Source organism: Colletes latitarsis, chromosome 2 (genome assembly GCF_051014445.1).
Source record: "Colletes latitarsis isolate SP2378_abdomen chromosome 2, iyColLati1, whole genome shotgun sequence".
Lineage (NCBI taxonomy): Eukaryota > Metazoa > Arthropoda > Insecta > Hymenoptera > Colletidae > Colletes > Colletes latitarsis.
Genome location: NC_135135.1, coordinates 23,473,775 through 23,497,264, shown reverse-complemented (window position 1 = coordinate 23,497,264; position 23,490 = coordinate 23,473,775). Strand labels below are relative to the sequence as shown.

Here is a 23,490-nt window from a genome sequence, read left to right as displayed (position 1 = left end):
ATGTTACGAATCGTTAAAGATTCACCTTTTGTGGCAATGAGATCTACGCCACGCGCAAAGAGTTTGATCGATTAACTCTTCGATAGCTTTAGATTTTCAATTGCCACACAAACCCGACGTAAAGGCTTGTAAAATTATTTTGAAGAACTTCGTTGTACTGGGATACTTTTTCTCGTGATCGCGAAGCACATAAATCTAAACCAGCAAGTGAAGTCGCTAAGGAGACGACAGACGAACGATCACGTTTTGAAAGCAGCAGTCGCAGAAACGACGTTGTAACATTCCGTGGGACCATCTGCCGACGAAACCGTGTAATAATCGAGCGGATCGGCGCGTCCTCGGTTTTGTATCGGCGCCTAATTGATCGTAAATCTCTCGAACCGCGTTGGGAATCCCGTAAACAAACAATCGCCGTCAGCTTCAATCTTACTCCCGTGTCAAGCTCGCGTCTATTTGTCCGCCGATCCCATTAAGCTCGATTCCTGCCGTTTTCCATCTCGTCCCGATGCCGACCAAAGAACCACCGACACTCGGGCCTTTCCGTAACGGTACCCGTCGGTCTGATTTTCTCAGATACCCTCGGAAGAGGCCCACGGACGCCCGTGATCTATTCGTTACCGTTTCGAGGCGCTAGCTGCTCGTAAACTCTCATCAGAGATCGAATCGAGCGTGCTCGCCAAGTGGAAGAAGTGGTACTGGAAGCAGCGGGTTAATTCGCGAGTGATGAGCTGCCCGGGGTCCCTCTTTCTCGCTCGTTCCCTCCACGTTCCTCGTCGTTTCTGTAGTACAGGGTGTTTTTAAATCTTTACGCCTTAAAATTATACATGAAAATATATTCCTACGGTTCAGGGGTGACTTCTTCTACACGCGATCGAAAAGAAAATATGGAACGTAGCGTACAACGAGTAGTGAAAACATTGTACATTGGGCGTACAAGGTTTTTTTATTCCGTTGGACGTATGTAAAAAATGATGGCGACCGTTGGGAGGAACACCCTGTATAGGCAGGAGGGCCGCGATGTCTGCAGCGCGTCGGGTTCCCACGGACGGGACCGGGAGGAGTTCTTTCGAGTTTGAAAACACGGCAATCAGTGTAACTGCTTCTGCCGCAGCGGTGCGCGTACATACATATGTATATGTCCGCTTCATCCCGTGCCAAGAACATTGTGCGGTCGTGCGTTTTCTTTCTTGAAAGCTCACCGCGATGTCGTTGGCCATGTTAAAGCGTTTTTATCGGGCGCCGCTGATTGCTCGCATTGAGCCGCGGCGCTCTCCTTTGGGACCACGAGAAATCAGCCTGCTCGAATGTTAGACAAGATGTTGTAAACTTGTCTCTCGTTTTCATTCAGTCGGGGACTCGGACGGGGTGGGAGACGTACTTATGCCTTAAGCGCGGAGTGAAGAGACGCCACGGGTAATTTATGGCACCGGCGTTGTGTACCTGTTGCGGCTCCGCGGACGTAAATTGGGGATGCCGCTAGCGATCTACCACTCCGTCTCGTACTTAACGTAATACCGTTCCCAGTTACGATACTCTCTGTCAGGTTGTCACGTGGCTGTCCGAAAGTTATCCCTTTCTAATTACTCCGCGTAGAATCCTTTTATATAGAATACACGTATGGATGAAATAGATCCTTTCAACGCATCGCTAGTCACCCTCGAGAGGAATTTGCAACAAGTCCTTCGATAATAATGATTGGGTAGCAACAGCTTCCAGACGGAAGATTGAATTATTCCAAGTTTGAGGACGACGTAACCCTATTATCGGTACGTGTAAATGGTCGTTTTAAAGGAACATGGCTGCGGAGAACGCGTCGACGCCAACAACCCCGTCGTAACTCGTTAATAGCCAGACGACGGATAGATCATTAAGAGTCGGAACGATCTTCGTAGGCTCCCCTCCAGGTTGGAGAAAATGTTGGAAGCTAGCGGAAGTCTTCCCTGTCGGCGGACGCAGCACGTCTGGATGATTCATTCCCTGGCAATCGAGTATCGGCTGGGTAACGCCGCCGTCCCCGTCGTCGGCTCTCCCATGACGATCCGGGTGACTAACACCGGCACTATGGCGTGTCGCGGAGGCCAATAACGTGGCGTGTATCGGCCGCGAGAAGTCGATGGCGCAACACAGGCTTTATTCTCGACTTTTACACGCGACCCTATCTTACCGATGTAAAATCGAGAGACGCACTCACACGATCGCGTAACGTGAGCGTGCGTACGCGAGCACAAGGCGTGTGAGCACGTGAGCGGTGCGCGACGGTGGCTCGTACAGCCTCGTCTACGCGTGGGTGGAGACCTTCCTGGCGATGCTTTAGACCGGGGAAACACAGGCTCCGGCGGCGCGGTGGTAGGCCGTAATCGAATCGCCGGGTAATTACTCGATAGTCGCCGGTGTCATTCATATATCTCGCGGCGAATCGGTGTGTGTCGCGCAAGCAAGCCAGCAAGTAAATAAACGATCGCGGTTTTGCGCGGAACAGAGCACCGATCGATATCGCCGATCGATCGTATCGGGAGAGCGCGCGGGCGTCGCGTAAACGGCGATAAGGCGAGAACTAGCTCGTACGTTTCCGCTTCGCGGCTCTACCCAAACCGATTACCCGACGTTTCGATTCACTTTTTTTTTGCCTTTTTGATCTTCGACGTTTCGTTGAAAAGTCCTCCGACCGGTCATTGTTCTCGAGACCGACGTTCCTGGAAAGATGCAACGCCGAGAAGAAAGTTTTGGAGCAAACGAATCGACACGACCACGGCGAAAGTTGTTTTCCTCCCGGAGAGATAGAATACGCTTTCACTGTTAGAAGCAGAATGGAGTTAAGTTTAGTCGGACGAAACATTAACGCGATAATTAATATATAATGATAAATTGCTCTTGTCCGCGTGTTTCGTTTCCAAACCCAGCAACGAATGCCGTTTACGTAACGGACGATTCGTCGAAACGATCCCGCCGGTGTCTTCCGGGCAGTTTCGATAAACAGGAGCGATTCGAAACGTTCACCTACGCCGTACGTCGAGCGTAATGTTAACAACTCCATCGTGTCGTTGGTATTACGATTTCCCCGCGCGAAACACGTTTCAGGAGCGGTTTCGTCGGAGGCATCAAACCCGAGGCGAAACAAGGGAAAAGACACGACGCGTCGCCGAAGGTGTTAAAGCGCCCCGACGTCGCCACGCTCTCGCCGAGGAGTCGATGTTTATGAACAGACGGTAGACAATGGGTCGTTGATACGAAATCAAATTACGTCGAACCGGGAGACAGCTCGTGGAGAGTCTCCTCGCCGCGGGTTCCCTGCGTCGAAGCGGTGGCGAAACGGCCGATGCACACGTATACAACATAATACGAGCGGACGCTCGAGGCGAGGCGAGGCGAGGCGACACACGTAGGTAAACGATCGTTTGTCCTCCCACCTCTCGATTGTCGTCTCGAGCGTGTTGCATCCTCGCGGCTGCGAAACACGAGGGCAAAGATGGAGATGAAGGTGGAGGTGGAGGTGGGTGCCCTCGGATCTTGAGTAATTGGAACACGACCTCTGTCAACCCCCGCTGACCCTAAATGGTCAGCGGAAACGAGCTTACCACCGGGGAGGAAGCCACCTCGGGGTCTCTTGGCCAATCCGCATATTAGATGCAGATTCAGATGCAGATGCGCTCGCGGTCCGTGGGCCATCGTAGTCTAGTAGCTCCCGACGGTTTAAACGTTCGCATTTCTACCGGCTGACGCGTCAGTCCTCGCGTTTCGCGCTTTATTATCCTCCCACGACCATGATTTATGCTAATCCCGCACGACCATCGAGCGTACATCGCGCCGAACACGGGCTAGGTGGATCCCTCTCTACTGGTTTCGCAAATAATTCGGTTACGAACCGGTGCTTTTCATTATTACAACAAGTCGACTAGTTCGTATCGAAGTGTTTTGACACCTGTAGGTTCTCAAACTATAAAGCATCTATTGTGCGTTCGCGAGAAGTTGACAAGGGGTCGTGGGCTCACTAAACTCTGGGGATCCTTTCGCTAGCCAACTTCTCGCGAACGCATAGTACATTATTAGGTAAAGGGCCAACAATTCGACGAGGCACTTGTCAAGAATCAAGATGGTACTTTGGTTTAACAATAGCCCTCACAGTCTGCCTAAAGAATAAATAATAAATACCTCTGCCTCCGTTTGTCGTGATGGTTCTCATCGAGGATTATACGATCGAATTCCATCGTAAAGCATCCATAATAGTAAAATTCGAGGTATCCTTCCGTTTACGACGCGCTCTTCTGCTTGAAAAGCCCTGCCAGCGAGATTCGAGCGCAGCTATAGAAACCGCGTGGGGCAATAAATAGTTACATCGAGGGTATTTAGACCGTTTCCGGGATTTCTCTGAATCCGTGAAAGATCTATCCCGATTGAGATGCCGACAGGCGGCGATCTCTTCATTCGGCAAAGGAGCGGTTTTTTGTTAGGTCGATCGTCGTTTTCGACGTTTCTCGTACGAAATATTTCGGACGAACGTGTTACGAGGCAATAAAAAGGAAAGCCGCGTGAATCGGCGACCAATTAAAGAGACCGATTCGTACGATGAAAAATGCTGGCCGTAAAACGTCGCGTTACATCAACCTTTAACGATTGTCCCTAGCCTCCTGGGTTTCTGCTTGTTTCTGGAACGACAGAAAACGTATCGACGATAAATTAACCGGCGAGAAAAGATCGACGAACCGAACGAGTGGCGTTTTTATGGACGCGTTCGGGTTGCCTTCCTTTCTTTCTCGATCCATAAAACATTGGCGCAACACGAGCGGAATGCGCGTTCGTCGAACGAATATTTTCATCAGGATACCTCGCAGTTAATACAATTTTATTATTATCAAGACCGTCGATAAATCATTCGTTCGAGGCGATCGAATCGCGAACGAGCACGCGAACGATGACCCGGAATTTCTAGTTTCACCGTTGCTCGTAATCGAGTTTGTTTAAAAAATCTAATTGCACGCTCGAAGCACGTTTAGGGGATTCTATCCCACTGTGCGGTCGCTGGTTTCGATTCCCTGGCGAGGAACGTGGAAACCGGCGCGCTCTCGTCTCTCGTCTCGCGCGAGCATAACGGCGAGAGTCGCCCACGCCGCTTCCAGCCATGATCAAGGAACAATGTATAACAGTTTCTTCATGGTTGTCTCGTCAAATCAAGTATTAGTCATCTGCCAGGAACGAGATTCAGTGAATGTACTCGTGCGCGCGCGCCTTTTCGAGCCGGCCTCCCCGGTTTCCGGTTTCCATTCCCTTTCCTGTGAATCTCACCGTCGAGGCGGGCCGCGGCTATTGCAAAATTATCGCCATCGCGGAATAATTCATTCCCGTGGCTCGTTTCTCGATTCCGCTTGAAATAGAAACTGCTTCGATTGATAAATCGCTCGACGCCGGATAACGCAAACGGTGTTCGCGAATTGTTCCGACGAAATATTGTACAGAATTCTAGGCAAGTCGAATCCGTAGGTGGTCGAAGAAACAACTCTCCTTCAAAATATTAATTCCCGACGTTCGCTAGGAATAATCGTTACTGTCTTCTTTTAAAAGCCTCTGTTAGAAAATATAATTAAAGCGTTTGACGATTTGAAACGTTACGGTGAAATGACGCGATCCTAGGTCCCGACGATAAATTAATCGAACGCGTAGGATTACGAACGCGAATAAGACACCGGCTGCGCGGTCGAAATTTTCAAGATGGAGCGTGATTTGTCGACGCATATATCAGACGAATCTTATCGGTTGTATCGTCTGTGGTTCTTACGCGAGCGGGAACATTTTTCACCTTTGACCGGGAGAAAACGAGAGGATCGACGGCTTCGAGGCGGGACGGCCACCCGCGGGTGATCCCCGGACGGCAGGTTGATCCCTTCGGAGGGTGCTGGCCGAAGGGTATCGATCGCGAAGTATCGTTCGCGGGCTGACAGTGCCGAGATATATATCTCAAAGCCGACCGTAGTGCCGCGGGGTTCACGCGGGGGTAACTCAATTTGTAGTTACAAACGAGCATAATATGATAATGCTTGGCGCTCGGGCACCGATTCGCCCAGCCCCGTCTCCGTTCTTTGTTAGCGGACCACTGCTCGGCAACGCTTTCCCCCCCAGCTGCGCGCTGTCATTTGTTCACGTCTGTCAATACGTCACTGATAGGTACACCGGTACCTCGTTGGGCACCGAGATGTGCCCCGTCAAGGCCAATCTTCGCACGAAATTTCGAGTACGACCGCGTTACTTTTAGCGCGCGCGAGGTAAACGACCGTTCCACGAGATGGGCAATTTGCGAGTAAAAAATTGGCAGAAGTATGGCGCAGAGTGCACAGTTTTAATGTATCTATTATATTAGAAAAATTTCGTAGTTTTCGCGTAGGCACTGATAAAATGTTTAGGACCAGGTTAGGATAATTTCCAGAGTTTTCTCGTCGGAGGGAGGACCGTGAGAGCGGACGCCTATGGTATCCCGTAGGATTACGAGCGCGTTGCCGGAGCGGATTCACATAATTCGCCCGGGGCGCAACGGCGGTTCGTTCGTGCCAAAATAAATCAGTAGGTCCAGTACTTGAAAAATAGCCGCGTGGCATCCTAGTGTATATATTCGGGTCGCGAGGGCGAACGATCCTAACAAATTGGTCCCGAAGCAAATGGGCACCACGATGCCGATTTATTATTATCTATTTACGATGCGCCTTAAATCACGCGTACCCAGAGCCAACGGCGTTCGGTCGGCCAGCGAAATCGTGAAGAAAGCCGAGGGAACAAGGAGCGGAAAGTAGTACCACGGGATGTATTATTAACCGTTTAGCAATTTGACAAGCGTCGTACTTTCGAATCGGGTCCGATACAATCTACGCGAAATGATTTATACGTAAAAGCGGTCCTCCTATACCCGTGGCAAAACGCAGTAGCGGTGTATATTACGCGCTTATTATCCTCGTTTTACTTCCCTTAACGCCGTCTATTGTCCCCGGGACCACTGTATATTAACGCTCTCGTAAAATTTCCATTTCAGCGCCTAGAAATTTATAAAATATATTTTTCCGTAGAAATAGAAATAGAAATAGATTCAGGTTTATGTATTTTCTCCCTACGGTTGATATTCAGAAGTAATTGTCTCGTGGAAAAATAAGGGAGGATGGGAATCTGCGAGTCGCGTAGTCCCCAGCGACGAGGCGCGGGAATAACGGCGAAATGAGACGCCATAACGCATGGCGATCCTATAAATGCGTTTCTACTTGTAAGCCCGGGTTTGGACCCTGTCGCACGGACAGATACCGTGCGTCTTCCTTTAGTGCCTCGACCGGCAGCACAATGTGAAACCCACTCGCGACAACTTTATTAGAGAGAGCCGCGGGTACATCGCAGGACGAGTTGCGTCTCGGACTGTAACGCGTGCGTAGCTCGTAACTATTACGGGGACACTCTCCGTTCTCCATTTTTTCTTGTTAACCTCTTAGGAAAGCACTGGCGCGCACGTTCGTGTGAATGATCGCTGGGTAAAAGTGTGCTTATCATGTCGAGGATTCCGCGGGTTTAGAGCGTACGATATAATGGCGGACAAGTTCAATCCTGGAAGCACGCGTCTAACAATTTTGCAACCTCAGATTTTAATTCTCAAAAATTTGCTTTGACATTTAACAGCAGTAAGAACAGAACTAAAGAACAGTTAGTAGGAAATTGACGGAAGAAGCGATGGAAGTCGTGACATTGAACAATTACGTAGAGCGTGATTGCGTTTCAACGACGAGACAAGTTCCGGGGGGGGAGGAAATACTCGCGAGAGGATCGCGAGGCCCCCCCATCGACGGATGATTTGTTTACGATGATAAGGTTTCGCGTTGGAGCGTTAACATGGCGGGCCGTGAAAGCGTTCCGGGAATCGGCGACTTAACGATGTGTAACGAAGTAGTCGAGCCCGGTGTCAATCGTCGTAAAGCATCCGAGACGCGATCCTGTCGGGGAAGTCTGTTGTAACGTTTCTCGTTGGATAACAGTGGAACGAACCAGCACGTCGCTGCGAGCTAAATGAAAATTTCTCCGACGTCGTTACGCACAAACGCGACGGCCAATCCGAAAGTCGCGTGCAGGTTGGCTAGCGGAGAGACGTTCCGCGGGTCCCATTATCTCGATTGGCAGTTTTCTAAAGGATTAATCTCCCACGGGACGAAGGACGTCAACGACGACGACGACGACGACGACGAAGACGACGACGACGTTGAATGTGTCGTGTCAAACGACCAGCAATCAGACCGTGCACAAAATCCCGATTGTAATGAAGAAGGATGCTCCGCGGCAGGAACGGTCTCTCGTACTTATGCGTCTATTCTCTGCGAAACCACCGCGGGGGTTTCGAGGCCGGTGTCAATTTTACGTTTCACCGTGATTGCTTCCTTGTACGGCAGCCAGCAGCCAGCAGCGTCGGCGGCAGGCTCGAGCAGCCACTCGGTGAAACTCAAATTAAAATCCTTCCCGATGTCAGACGATAATGATAACGACCCACGACTGTGTGAGGTGCTAATAGCTTGACAGCTGGGGATCATCGATTTCTAAGCGACAGAATCGAACGATCGCGGAAGGGACACGATCCACCGTTCTGGCGGACACCGTTCTCCCGTGTCGAAGTGCACGACGAGCGATCGAAGAGGTTGCGGTTTTACTTCGCACGATTCGAGAGATTGCGCCTTTTTCTTTCTCGCGTTCGACTTTCGCTTTCTACAATTTGTAACCTGGACGCGATAATTGTTGTCCCTCTTGCCAGAGAATGTTTCCAGCACGATAAATGGGGCCTCGTTGCCAACTGCGGCTACGATACTTGAACTTTTTCCGCTCGGGATCTCTTCTCGTTCGATGAAATTATTAACTTCTATTCGGTATCAGAATTTCCTATGCCTAGTATTCACTGTCGTTTACCAAACTAGGTACGAATAACATTTTCAACGAAGGTATTAGCAAACGCAACGGTCCTAATGGCGAATCAAACAATGTGGAATCGACGGTCGAAGAAGGGATATTGGAATTATTGAGACACGATCAGTGGGTGGTTAATTTGATTCTTAAAGCAGCATCTTAATTGGCTCTTTTAATCGAAGGCATTGCAGCAACGGTATTCGGAGTCAATGATTTCCTTGGCATTCCTTCGAGAGTGAAACGAGACGCGGTACCGTAAGTATCGTTGCAATAATGAGTTCACGATCGTTCAAGCGAATCGTTAGAAACAATCGGTGGGTCTGTCTATCACGTTACAATCGGCGGTACAACTATCGATCATTTCGCCAGGCCACGAAATCGCCGTTTCGAGGCTCAGGATACCCCGTGCACGTGTTCCTCGTGACGGGCACGGGAATCGAAAAATCGGTACGTTTCCAACTTAAAATCTTAAAGATAATAGAAGTTTGCGTATTGTGTGGAAAATTTTATTTCGAATTACGGATCGAAAGCGTTACGTAAAGAACGAACAAGAAGTTGCTCGCCAACTGTCGGCAGTTATACTCGGCGTCCAATTACTTGTCAGTCACCTTTTTAATTTATCATCGACGTGGCCGGTCGAGGTTACTTAAATTTTCGATTAGGTGATTTGCGACCGTGGGTCGTCGGAGGTTAAGGAGAAGTTTTGAGTCGAATATTTACGATCGGCCGTGCTTTATCCACTTAATTAGGTGTAGACTGAGAGAATGAGACGTTAGAAAGTGTACGCCGAATACAATAAACCTTTGATTACTTCCCAACTCGTCGAGGTCTTCTCGTTGCCGAGTAGCACCGTCGTAAAATTCTCGTTTGGACGCGCGTATGCGGGTCACTCGGAAAATGTAGACAATTAGTGGCACTAAAAAGATACGAAGACGCGAGTCGCGGTGAAACTTTGCTCGCTTCCTGGTTGGCGAAGGGTCGAACAAATTCTCGTTCGATCGGAAATAATTGGGAAATATGAACAGAGCACCCAAAGAACGTATTTACGATTCGTGTTCCTCGACGTCGATGGGGTTTGTTGGTAGGTTTGCGCGCGACACGCGATTATTTGTTAACATGGCGTCGCGGAGGTGCAAAGTGAATCGATCGAGGGGAAAGGGGTCGAGTGCGATTGTCGGTCGACGAAGGCTCTCGATAATTCATTATCTCCCAGCCGCGGTCTCGTCTCATTTTCGCTGCACGGGGTCCTCGATCACGCCTAACGGCATCGCATCGGCGTAAATACGTTGCGTAATTAATTTCGCGCAAACCATGGCGAGCCGGCGTTATATTTATAGCGGTGCAATAACCCCGTGTGTTTTATGCACCGACTCGGGTTCATAGAGGTGAACCTGGCGACCTGGACCGGAATCCACGGAAAAAAAGTGTACACGGTGGGACTCTGAATGCAGAGCACGTGTTAAATAATTCTATCTCCCGAGTGGAATCGATCTTTTCGAGTTAGAAATTCCACAGACTCGAAATTTTTATCCGCCCAGGAATTTTGCCCATCCCTGGCCACACCCTGTACACCGTATTCTCGGCGAGGGAATCCATGGTGCACGATATCGCGCGAGAATAAAAGGAACGCGACTTCCACAGGGTCGAACACCGGGTGAAAATATCGATAGGGGGTCAAGCTGAGGTTAGTTAACGCGCTCTCTGTTTCCCTTTTCCTTCTCGGGGTCTCTTCGTTCCTCCGTACGGTCTACGCCCTTCGCGAGCACCTTGTTCGTTCTCGAGCGTTTTTCTGTCCTCGTCCGGCGTAGGTGTGGAACTTCCCTGGCGAGTCCACACAGTGGACCACTGACTGCGCACAATTAGGCCTCGGCGCAGAACGAATTCATCTTCGTTGGATAAGCGAGACTCCGGCCAGTTCGGCACGATCGATTATCAATCATTCTACCGCGGTGCCCCGGTCCGCGATCCACGGCCCTCGAGGATCGAACGCGCGCGGGAAAAAAGTAGAACCTGGCCGACGTACACGCTCCTCCGTGTGCCCGTAGGGTGTATCCACCCCCGCAACCGGCTGCTCGTCGGGTTTCGACGTTTCCTGATGGACGTTTCCAGTGCCTCATGGCCGCTCACGTCGATTGGGATAAAGTGGCTGTCGGGATTCATAATGATGGCCCCGTGCGTGTCGGATTTTATCGATCGCGGCCCCGGAAACTCGATACTCGATCCTCGGGCGTCGTGATTTATCGTCGCGCCTATTTTCGTGAAGCGTTTCGCTCCGATCTGCCTCCCGAGCGATCCGATCTCTCGAAATTCGCGACTTCCACGATCGCATAAACATCCAACGAATTTATCCGGCACTGTTGAGATTTCATTTTATTAACCCCTCGACGCGGTCGCGCGGATCCTGTTTTCCAAGATCTTTCGTCGTACGGTGAAAACTCTCGACTGCGATATTTACGATCCGTGCCCCGCTCGACGATGTTTTCCACATCCACGGGGAGAAAAAACGCAGGACACGGTCGCGTCTCTCGTAACGTCACGCTCACCACGAGTTGATTAATAGCGGCTTTCCAGGAATATGGAAAAATCTGACCATATAAATGTAAATTAGATAAACCGTGAACAGTCGCAATCGTCGCGTTGGAAAATCTTGTGTAATCGAGTTTCCACGTGAGTTGGACGAACCTCTCGCCTTTCGACCGGGGAAAAATGAAAGAAGCGTTTATAGTGAAACAAACAAAGTGGCGCGAAAGTTGACGCCGATAGGTGGTTTCGTCAGAGAAAATCCTGTTCTCCGTTTGCAAAAATCGTGGACTCGATTTCGAATATAAATGGTTTTTCGCGTGGAAATGCCCAAAGCAATTCTGTTTCAACTAAAATAAAATTTCTGATACTAGTAGGATAGTACCTACCTCTAGCGGTCAACTGAGTTTCTTACGATTACCATCTATCTTCCATCACCGATAGCTCTTTTTTCACTCGTACTTGATCCAACTGCCCTGTACGTCGTACAGAGATCGTTAGTACCAATTCTACAGACTTTGAATTCTATACGTATTTCAAGTAACTGTATGGTTTACAAAATTACATAGCAATGACATTTTATGTATTTTATAACTCAATAATGCATAAAAGGTCAACGTATCAACAGACTACGCAGTTACTCGGACTTGGCATGCGCCCCAAAGTCGCATCGCGATAGAATTAGGGTTAAGCAGCTGCCAGCCAGGGAAGGTTTCGAGAATCATGTACCCATCAGACGCTACGTATTAAGATGGACAGCGCCGGTTGATAAATTACACGTATGTAATTGCGATATCGTCTCTCTGTCTCCGGTTCGTTCCTCATAAACGAGAAGATAGGGTACTGACCCGATGTTCGTCCGATCAAAAGGCTCGGGAATTAATCCGGCGGAATGAAACCGTATCCCTGGATTGGCAATTTTGTGGCCGGTCGTAGTCACCTGCTGGCCAAGATAGAAGGCATTTACGTAAGTAAACGACGCGCGGATTGGCCGCGTGCCCGCGTAGAAAGAGCTGCCCGGAGGAGAGAACGATAGAGGGAGAGGGTACCATTGGAACCGTCATGCCGATGTCATTGTAGCAGGTGATTTATGGCCCGTTTGCTCGCGCGCCGTCGCCGCTGGAAAATCGTTTGCATTGCGCAAAATTTAATAAAGCAATCCACGCATCGACATCTCGATTCCCGTAATCTTCCTAGCGGGGAACGAGGCGAGATGGTCTCTCCTGATAATTGCGTAACGCAATCGTACCGATACGCACTGGATCCGCCGCTTCGTTTTCAACGATCGAGGAAAAGGAACACGTCCGAGGATCGAGAGGAGGGAACGCCGTGCACAGGCAATCGATGCAACGACGATGTTCGCTGATAAGCGCGTCGCGAACGCTCGTGTCGTCGTAATTAATACTCGCGACGACAGGGGACAGCGATCGAACGTCCGCGAGCTTTGCGAAATTGGGATTGACGTGCCTTCGAGGCTCCGACTGAGACTCGTCTCGAATTAATTTGACGGATGCGGGATGAGAGACTTCAGAGAACTTGTATTTACCGATGAAAGGCACTTTGGTTGAGAGGATTACGAGGCTCCAGTAATGTTTGGCATAATTGGCGAGCGTCTCCCTCGGATCTCTGCGTTTCACCCCCAAACCGAATTACCGCTCATTTTCCACGCGCACGTTGTGCTGTTTGTATTTAAACCTACAGAATTTTATTAAGTTAAGAAACTCGAGTTTTCTCAGTCGTGTCAGGCGAGTTTGGTTCCGTTTCTCTGGAGTTAATTGGGAGTCTGCGTCCGTTCAGATACTCGTGATCCAAGAACACTCTCGTTGTAAACGTGCGAAACGGCGGGCAGACTGGTCGTCGGTGTATAATCAGCTTGACCTTTTTGTATTTCCGCGTAATTGAACGACGTAGCAGGTTGGTCCCGGGGAGAAGAAACGCGAAAAGGCACGAGGAAAGGTGACGCGGGTCGGCAGTCGCGTAATGGGTCCGCGCGAAACATCGATAGAGTCATCGTTGTCGCCGCCGCCGCTCGGCGAACAGTGATAATAGTCAGTATTAATAAATCCCCTTTTCTACGGCCATCAATCGCTGCGTGCCGAGGCAAGGATTGTTAACACGTTCCTTGCTTCAGCATCGACGATAGAAATATCACTCTCCCAGGCGAGATACGGTAGGCGCGAGATTCGTCTTTTTCTTCTTCTGCTTGCCTCCTTCTTCTTCGTCGATAATCCGCGGCGTTTAGACGCGATAGTCGCCCGCGCCGCTGCCTCGGAGCTCGCGGACGTTCCTCGCTTGACAAATGATCGCCGACCGTTCGATTCGTGGTGCTTTCTATTTATGCCTAAGCCACGCGAAACCCCCGGTCGGTCATGCGTTAGTGACGTAATCGGAGAAACGAACGAAACACGACAATGACGCCTCCACCTTCGCCGACACCCGGCTCACACCTTACGTGCCCAGGTAAATGCGCCATTGACTCCGGAATCGAGCGTATTGCGGGGGAGAGTCGCGCGAAACCATCGGTGGTTACGTGGCGGGCCGACGAACGAGCAACACTCAGCGATGAATTATTCCCGAGGGTTGGGTATCCGTCTGGCTGGGAAGTTTTACCTTACAACGGGATTTTTCTGGATTCCGGTTGACTGGCTTCGAGTGGGGTTGCGGATGTGAGCGGCGCGTTGAGCAATAGAGAACGGAGAGAACGCGCTGCTGGATACGCTTTTAACGTGCTCGAGAGAAGAAGGGCGCCGGATGATTAGGGTAAACTCTTTCTTGGATCCTCGATCGATTATCATGTTCCACGATCATGGAAATCGCGTCGTTCGTGGCAGATTCGAGCATGCGAAACGCACGGATGAAATTACAGGGTTGCGTTACGCGGAACTGCGTCCGCGGGATCGGGATGCAAACGAACGCGGGCCCATTAAAAGGCTGTCAGAAAGTCTTCTGCGCGTACCGTTGATGTCTCTGATAATGTCACCGCGCGGGTCTTTTTGCGACGCGTTTCCGCGCGTGTAATTTCCGAAACGAGGGAACGCGAGTTAACGACCTCCGGTGTAGTCCCGATCCTCGAACATTTGCATAGAGGCTGGTCGTTATACCCGACCGGCCGGAGCACGCGGGGGCGGAGTCACCAATTTTGCGCGAAGGGCTAATCGCGGGCCCAGTTCGAGCGCCGGCCGCTTCCACCGCGTAATCGCGAGGGCAAAAAAGTTATTACGTTTTTTGCCGACCGTTCGAGATTAAAAACGGCCGGCGGCGTTGTAATTGCGAGCTGATAGTGGCGCGGCACCCGGTGGCTGCTACCGGACATCAACCGACCGGGGCTGGAACCTTTTTCCCTCGTCCCACCCCGAGGGGGAGAGGGAATATCATTCCGGGAGGACGATGAAGGCTGAGCAGGGGACCGCTCCGTGGATCCTCCAGGCACGACCGCGCAAATTACAGACCACGGAACCAACGGAAGCCGGTGGAACTGCGGAGGCTAGGTAGCACGGAAGCCCCACCATAGGGGTGGACGACGACCTTACGCACGATTTCTGCTTTTTCGAGTAGCTAGACGTTCATTCTTAACCCTGTATTCTATTTTATTCAGCTCTACTTCTATATCCAGAGTTCCTTTTCTGATTACCATTGTTAGGTGTGATTACTGATTTCCTAACGATACCGTCACCGATTTCTAAAAACTGTCCCACGTGATTTCAGATAGTACACCCCTTGTTTGACGCTTATGCTATACAAGTCTCCAATTTTAAATTCGTAGGAAACGCTAACCTTTCTCGATCGATCGCGCAGGAATTATTTACCGGGTGACGCGCGTAAGGTATTGAATTGTACGCTAGCTTCGCTGGAACCGACCCGCGCTGTCTATTATAGTTTCAAGCCGGGCGATCGTCATGCAGGTCGGGAGCTAGGACTACAATGTACGTCGAGTTTATTTCAGGATTATCGGCCGACAGCGATCGGCGGCGTCGATCGTAATTCCACGCGTGTGGTGCAGCGGACGTTTCGCTACGGTTCTCCAGGAGCCGCTGACGGTGACGGAAGCGAAAGGGGAGGGTCCATCAGGGTGGGAGGTCGCGGCGGCTGAAAAGAAACGGCAAATTTTCACCGCGGCTCGTTGCTGCTCCGCTCTTTTACGTAATATGATTTTCAATTGCACACGCCCATCACGTATCACGACGCCTTTCTATTCATATAATCTTGGCCGTGTGTGTGTGTGAGTGTGCGTGCAAACGTTGCTGGCGCGCTCGCGGACGCGGGGCAAGGCACTTTTGATTATCGAACCTCGACTGCAGCGGGAGAGGCGCGCGCGGGCATAATACCAACATATCCTGGCTTCTTAGTGGGTATGCATTATAATGCATCCACAATGCACCGGCGCGGTGCACATCAAAGCCTGCTACGTGAGCGACTACGTACCCGTGTACGGGCAATACCCCAGCGCCTATACTGCCGATACCAAACGCCTAATGGCCAACCGATCGATCGCTCCGATTTTCCGCCATTTCTTTCCAAGAGCTGCTCGCTGTTTCTCAGAATTTTTAAGTAATTATTCCAGCGCGACGTACCCCCGTCTCTTGGTATCGGCAAGGGTTCAAATAAAATTAATACGTCAGAGATATAATCTCGAAGAACGATCCAAAATGACAACCTTGTACTCTCCTCGGCAGAGGATTCGTCGAAGGGTTAAAGCAGATGGCTGAATAAATAGAGAAGGGACGGATGCAAGCCCCTCGATCCTATCTTCCGAGTCGAGATTACGTTCGCTGTTATTACGATGAAATCGACGTAGGAAAAGGAGAAAGAAGAGTCCCCCGGGAGGGAGAAAAAGGGATCGGCCCTAGAACAAAAATGGATATAGATTATCGCGAGGATGCGCGGTACTCTCTAACCGTAATAACCAGTTAAACGTTTCGCGACGAAGAAACCGGGTGGACCAGGGCGACGGAGCCGGAGATGAGGTACGACGTGAGGTCAAAAACTAATATCGAACCTGGGAGGGCTCCGCAATTGCGGTCGCGAGGAACGAGCCCCGGCTACCGTGGGCCCGGCACGCCCGGGTAACTTTGGTCCGCGCGGCCCCTCGAGCCATCGGGCCCCTCGAGCACGAATCGGATTCAATAATTTCGCGGCGAGTAGGACTAATTTTGAATGCCATTAGTTAGCACACGCCGCCTGGGATGATCCGACCGCCGGAACGGATTGTTGTTTCATTCGTTCGTTTCGCCATGGCCGTTTCCACTCCCCCGCTTCCTCCCTGGTCCTATCTTCGTTCCGTTCCCGCCTTTTTCCCTTCTTTTTCTGCCTTTGTTCGTGATTGTTGTGCGCTTGCACGTCGCCGATACCAGCGCTACCGTATTATGAGGCCCCGGACGCCAACGCATTACACGCTGGGTCCTCGTCTCGCTCGTTTCTCTGCCTCCTCCGACTCCGTCATCCTTCGTCTCTCCATTGATCAATCCTCGCGTCTTTCTGCCTTTTTCGTCGTCGGGCATCCCCCGTCCTCGCCGTATGGCGCCACTTCTGATTGAATCGACCGCGCGATGCACAGCGAGGGATTCGCCGTCTCGAGACGTCGGCGTTGGATCGTCTGCGAATTCCGCGGGATCGTTTCTGTCGACCATTTCCCAGCGTTCGATCGGTACGCGCGGTATTGGGTCACTGGGCGCCGCGGAATCGAGATCCCCTTTGTTCCTCTCCGTCTGGCGCGAAACGACGCGCGGATACCCGTCTCGCTCCGATCCATCGCGGTCTTCCGTCAGTGGGCGACCGCCGAGTAGCAGAGCATCTCCGCAGGGGGACCGTGATATTTTCTGCTCGATCAGAGGAGACGGTGACGCGCCTTCCTACGGACGAACGCGTACGATGTCTCCCTTGGACTCGAGACTCGATTCATTGCCCCATTCTTACCGCGAAATCCGGTAGACTGGCCCGATAGAAATCTTTACGCTGCGGGTAAGTTAGGTATGCCCCTCGGGTATCCTCCGTCCAACCGCTTGATTAATGGAAAGAACAATCGGACGTATGGATTCCTCCATCGGTGCTCGAACCGAGGCGCTCGGATTTGTCCTCCGCGAACGAGGACATATTACACGATCGCTTTAATAACATCCCTCAGGGATCGAGAAAAAGCTAGACCAGGCCTTAGAAACTATTTTTATTTAACATCATTATCAATACCACGAACAACAAGGTTCCACGATCGATTAATCGTTAACCAGCAGAACCGAAAGAATTCACAATAAAACGAGGCCTGAGAGAGCGATATTAACGAAGGCCAGAATCAACTATTGGTCCAACCGAAGCGTGGATGCGGCTCGATCGAACGCCGGTGATGAGCAGATAATTAGGTTCGAAGCCACTCACGGACGTTAACGAGTGTTCGTACCGCGCGTTGGATTCGTTCTAGCCTTCCTCCGAGGACTGTTGGCCCTCGGGGTACGCTTCCACGCGATCTATGCCCTTTTACCCTTCGAGGCGCTCGAACGAGACTTTGGGAACGAGAGGAATCTCGCCCTTCCCTGCGTTCTTCGTTGCCTCTCCCTTGTCCAGGCTCGTTTCGGCCTTCCGACACCTCGCCGCGTTCTAAATGTCGGTGATGAGATCATTTATCATCGTACGAAAACGTGAACCTCTCTCCCCTACCACGGCTGTTCGGCTGGCATCACGCTTCCGCGCTCCGCTCGCCTCGTTCCCACGAGATGAGACTTCAGGATCGTCAACCGTATTCTGCTTTTGCTTTACGGACTCGCGAACGCGATGATTTTTGGGAGGATCGGAATGTGGTTGAGCACAGCCGTCACGATGAGTACAAGTAGAATTTTGGTAGGTGGAAGGGGATGATCGATTAGTAACGAGCGATATGGCTTTCGTTTTGTACAGCAGATCGATAAGAAAGGTCAAGCATGGGTTAAATAGTAGAGATGTACTGCGTGAGTCTTCTTGTATGAAGCAGATCGAAAGTTACACCCTTCATTTTTAACCCTGACGTATAGCAGACTCGGCGATCGGTCAACATATATCTTGAAAAGAGAAGAACGTAAATTCATAACTTTCTAAAAAGTTCAAAATATTACTCGTTAGATAGATCAATTAATCGAGTAAAATATCAGTTTTAAGGTGTCGTTTTTTCCTGAAAAATTCACTCGACTTCTCGCAAGGAACATTTCTACGTTTATTTATACTGTAATTGAATCTGCAGAGAACCCCAAGCTTTTTCTATATCGTTAACAGCTTTCAAGCTCGACAGTCGAACTCAAAGGTTTCTAAAGGTTCGGAGATTTCAATGCGCGGTAACAGTAACGCGGTGATTTCAATGCGTGGTAATAGCTCGAGTGACTTGAATGCGTGGTTAATAGTATTCGCGACCGATCCAAAGCGCGCGTTAGATACTGACCAATAAAGACATCGAGCTCTCCTTTTTCACAGGGGTGTACGGATCGTTTTCTTCTCCGTTTCTTTCCCTCCACGTTCAGTGCTCGAGGAATACCAGAAACGTCACGAAAAATAATTGACGCCTGGATTCGAAGAGATCGTCGGTGTTGATCGAATAAACACGGACGTTGTTTTCGTTCGTGATCCATTATTCAAAATGAATTTTGTCCGTTCCAGAGTGACCAACCCGACGCACGAACTGGCAATTTCCTCGTTGCACGATGGAAGAATTCCACGATGATCCTCGGCGTCGACAATCGTGCGGACCGCGGAGCCACGCTTATCCATCGGAAAGAATTACTGTTATTACAGGTAACTTTCATTTGACTTTCATTATACGAAAGTTCATCTTCGGCCGTGCTCGCATGCCGGATCAACGCGTTACGTAAACTCGATTAGACCCGGACTATTTTCGCGCGGCGATTAACATCGGTTCACGGCGAGGCGCGGGCGTATCGTGTGTGTTATTGATTGTGTCGTGCTCGCTCGCGGAGTCTAATTAGTCACACCCGCGCAGGTGTATCACGTTTAGCGAACGACGTCGATCGGGTTGCCTGCCTCGAGGCTGTTCTCCTGTTCGAGGAGAAAGCGCGATGCGTTCGCTGCGATTTCGCGGACAAACGGACTCGAATAGCGCGAACCGAGATCGATGGAAATACAGTGTGGGACAAAACGATACCGCATTTTGTATTTTACGATCGACCAGACGCAATTTATCCTATCTTTTCGCCCGTTAATTATCCGAATAAATAAACGAACCGCGAAGAACAAACGGCGCGAGTAACAATTACTCCATCTTAAGGGATATCTTTTTTCGAATCGTCGCGTCGCCAAATACTCGGTCGTTAACAGTAATGCTTATTCTTTCGTAGCGTTTTGCCGTGCCTTTAAAAGCAACGGAGACATTAAAACGGTCATAAAGGAGACGTCTTCAGACGGGAAAGCTGACCATCTTCGATCCCTCGTTATCTAAAATTCGCGTCGACTGTCGCCTCGGCGAACCGAAAAAGGCACCCGACGGTTTGTAAATTTCTGGGGCTTTGCGTGCAATTAGGTAACGGTACCGTGTCTTTACGAAACGCTACTTTCTCCGTACGGGAACACGACTATTTTTCAATTACGTCGCCATCGTCGCGCGAAGCTGTCTTTGGCTGTCGTCGTTTCCGCGGAGAAGACGCGTCGCCATGTCGCGCGTTGTATATCACGAAGAGCAGCCCACGCGACCCTCTAAGCGGGAGAACCACCAGGACGCAGCCATTCTCGAATTTGTTTGAACGAATCCGACGGGAGCTCGAATGAGAGCTACAAGTAGCGGGCCCCGTCTGTGTCTCGCCCACGTGTGCCTGTTGAAGACGTCGAGGCTCGTCGAGCACTGTTAGCGCGCCGCTGTATTTGCATAATGCGGAATCGAATTAATGGATTTAGAGCTGACGTCGATAAATATATCGGGATTTATTTCGGAATTCGTGCTCCCAGGACGCGTTCAACCCGAGATTAGGACGAACGAGAACGTTGCGTTCGAGAATCTTTTGGTCCAACGTGGGGTTATTCAGCGGTTTTATTATGGAAAATTCTAAAAATTCCTCAGGAAATTTTTGATTTTAAAAATTCGGAATTCCAAAGTAACAGAACGTGGATCTATATTTGAATATAAATGTTTTGAAGGCGGACGAATTTCTCTATATCTTGCGGCGATATTTAGAAAGAGTAATGTATTTAATACTTTTCAATTTGAAATTCATTTGCTGGTCGACTCATAAATATTTATATTCTTAGTCATCGATCGAGAGTAAATTTTTATTTGGCATTGGCGCGTGTATTAATTTACGTGGGTCGATCAATAAGTAAGTTACACACCCATGGCAGCTTCTGTTGCAAAATAGGTATCTAATTGCCAACGGTAGCTACATAGGTACAACATTGTTATTGATTTATAGTAATTGTCAATTGAATTGCATCAGTTAATCGTACAATACGATATATTGAGCGTGGAGCTTCGCATAATAAATGCTTCCGAATTTAAGATCCACGCTGATATAAGACTCGTGCCGACAGAAAATGATTCCTGGCATGCGATTCATGGAGGATCGATCTCTGCATATTGTCGGGCCGCTCCGAGTCGATTATTACGAAGTAATAATAATGTAGACGATTTCTCTCTCCGCTTCGGAAATTGTTTTCTCGAGAAATCGGAGTGGAAATTCGTTAAGAAATCTTAAAGAATTCTCGAGCACAATCGCCTGCACGGGTCGAGATAATTGATCGTCGAAGAAGCGCGTTGGCGAGTGAAACGCCACAGTCTTTTTCGGCGTCGAAAACGTCGTCGAGGGAACAAATGGGAAAACATTAGCGGTGGGTATCGACGGTGAGAGATCGATCGCTATTAAACATGACTGATTGTTCGAGTCATTAGTGCCAGATGGCTTCGGACACGTTTCGGGTAATTCCAGTCGATCGTCGGAACAAAAAATGTTACAGGCACCGGCAGTGGAGTTATTAACCCCTTAACGTATTAAGTTACACATTTTTTATAATTTTCGCTGTCAGAAAGTGATGAATTTTTTTCGGAAAACTCGTTCGCCTGCACGTATAGTCACAACTTTTCTTTTAATTATTCCCTTTCGTTAACACGTAACCGAATTGTTCTGTAAAAAAGAGTCTTGCGGTCAGTTTTAGACAACGACCTCAGCATTCACGGACGAGCGAGCGCGCTGGTATCTTATACTAACTCTAACGACGATGTGGTTGATGATGTCGTAAATCTAGATGACCGTAGTTTCACCTGTCAGGTAGATATCAGTCAAAATTAAAGCGATGGGGCTATCAGGCTCCACGCACGGCTAACGAGTCTAGAGATTCCCACCGTGGGTGACCAGAGCCTCTTTATTCACGATTAACGAATCAAATTTATAGATTCTAATTCACAGATGTCTTTAGAAACTAAAGGTAAATCGAAAATTGTTATTCGTATGCAAAGGCCTTGGATTTACAAAATGGCTCTTATTAAAAAGAAAATTAGAGTCTGGTGGAGTCCGACGGAGACCAACGATAGCCAAATCCGTGGCTATTAAGGCGCCTGGGTCCGGCTAATGCGTCTCGGACTATAAAGTTCCAAATACAGGCGATAAATCACCGAAGCAATAAACAGCGGGTGGAAGGGGGGAGTCAACGGTTTGCCAGATAGCAGGATCCCCCGTATCGCGGTGGCTTCGATCCGCCAGCGTCGGAGCGTTCTGAAGCGTAAAGGCCCCCATTACTTGTGTCCACAATGTGGAGGTATTAACCCGCTTCGGCTGAATGCCCGGCGTGCACGTCTCTATGCCGGCGAGCTCCGGTTCGCCGTTTGCAGAAGAGGCTGCTGAACGGGCCGTGGAGGCGGGGGAAGAGGGTATACGGGAACCAAGAGCGGTCCGCTTCACCTTGCTTCACCTTGGTCTCTCGGCTACGTCGTGCGCCGGTCCCGCGGAGCCGTGCCACTTGTCCTGGAATTCTCAGGGACAAGTGGCGTCCGAGTGGGTCGCCTTCCGCGTTCGCCGGATGCGCTCAAATTCTATAGGCGTACTCCAGATGGAGAGTAAATAAGGCCGGCTCGAGGACTCGCGGCAATTCGAGCGATTCCAGCCACGTGCACGCGGCCGATTGCGGAGGCGACGACTCCTCCTGGACCTCTTCGACTCTCCTAGGCCTCTGCCGCCCGGGGATCTACAGGGTGTTCCGTCTTGACGCGTCAGACGCCCCATTCGAATTAAATCCATCCATTTTTTATATTTGATAACTTGAAAACGTATTAAAGCCATTAGGACTTCCAGTTTACTCATTACCCTCGACCGTACTTTCTACCTGAGAGTCTACCAATGTTGCACCGCGTGATCCTTTTAACCTCAACCCACAGACCATTTTTCTTAAATTTTATTTACCACTTTAGTCTCGGTGAGGAAAAGTTTGTGGGTATTTAGAGACCGTGATCCTGGAACGAAGTATGGAAAGCGCGTCGAGCAGCGAGGGGTTAATCGATCACCGAAGCAGGCTCCACGTGTAGGATACACCCTGTATAGACGGGAACGGCCTGCTAGGAACGATGCGTGAACTCTGCGTGCCACGTGGGACGCGGAAAAATGCCGTCCAGTTTATTGGAATTCACTTTGTGTTACCGCACGCGGCTACCGATAATGATCGTTCCGCGCGCCGCCGCGGACTACGGTTTCGTTTGATGTCGCTGATCTTTCTGCCGCTTTCCCCTTTCGTCGCCGGTGTAATTAGTTGTAGTATAATGCCAGGTATCTGAATATAGATCGGCCGACGGGAGGATTATTCGAAAGCTATTGAAAGGATTGTCGGGGAAAGGAAAGATTCACTCCGCGCGTACAGCGAAGCGAATATCGGGGAGTCCTTTCATCTACGTCGTGGAAAGAAGTTTAATTCGATTTTTATTTCGTACATTTAATTACATCGACGCTCCATATATGGTACCACGATATATCATTTTCCCTTGCGATCTAGAAACTCGTGTCCAGAAGTTCAGCACGTTCAAACCCGATACCGAGGCGAGTTCTGCGACGAAATTGCCAGCTTTTTCGATTCGTCGGACGGCCAGCCTTGTCACGAGCGTGCGTTAAATGGCCGATA

General features: G+C 49.9%; 1 protein-coding gene across 3 annotated transcripts in view; it reads left to right on the top strand.

Annotated features, from left to right (window-relative positions):
• Positions 1 to 23,490, top strand: part of LOC143350497 (uncharacterized) — a 224,327-nt gene that overhangs the window by 92,835 nt on the left and 108,002 nt on the right. For all 3 annotated transcript variants that reach the window (XM_076782625.1, XM_076782626.1, XM_076782627.1), the window contains exon 5: positions 19,042 to 19,176. In XM_076782625.1, coding sequence (XP_076638740.1) covers positions 19,042 to 19,176 — 135 coding nt within the window. The remainder of the gene's footprint in view (positions 1 to 19,041; positions 19,177 to 23,490) is intronic.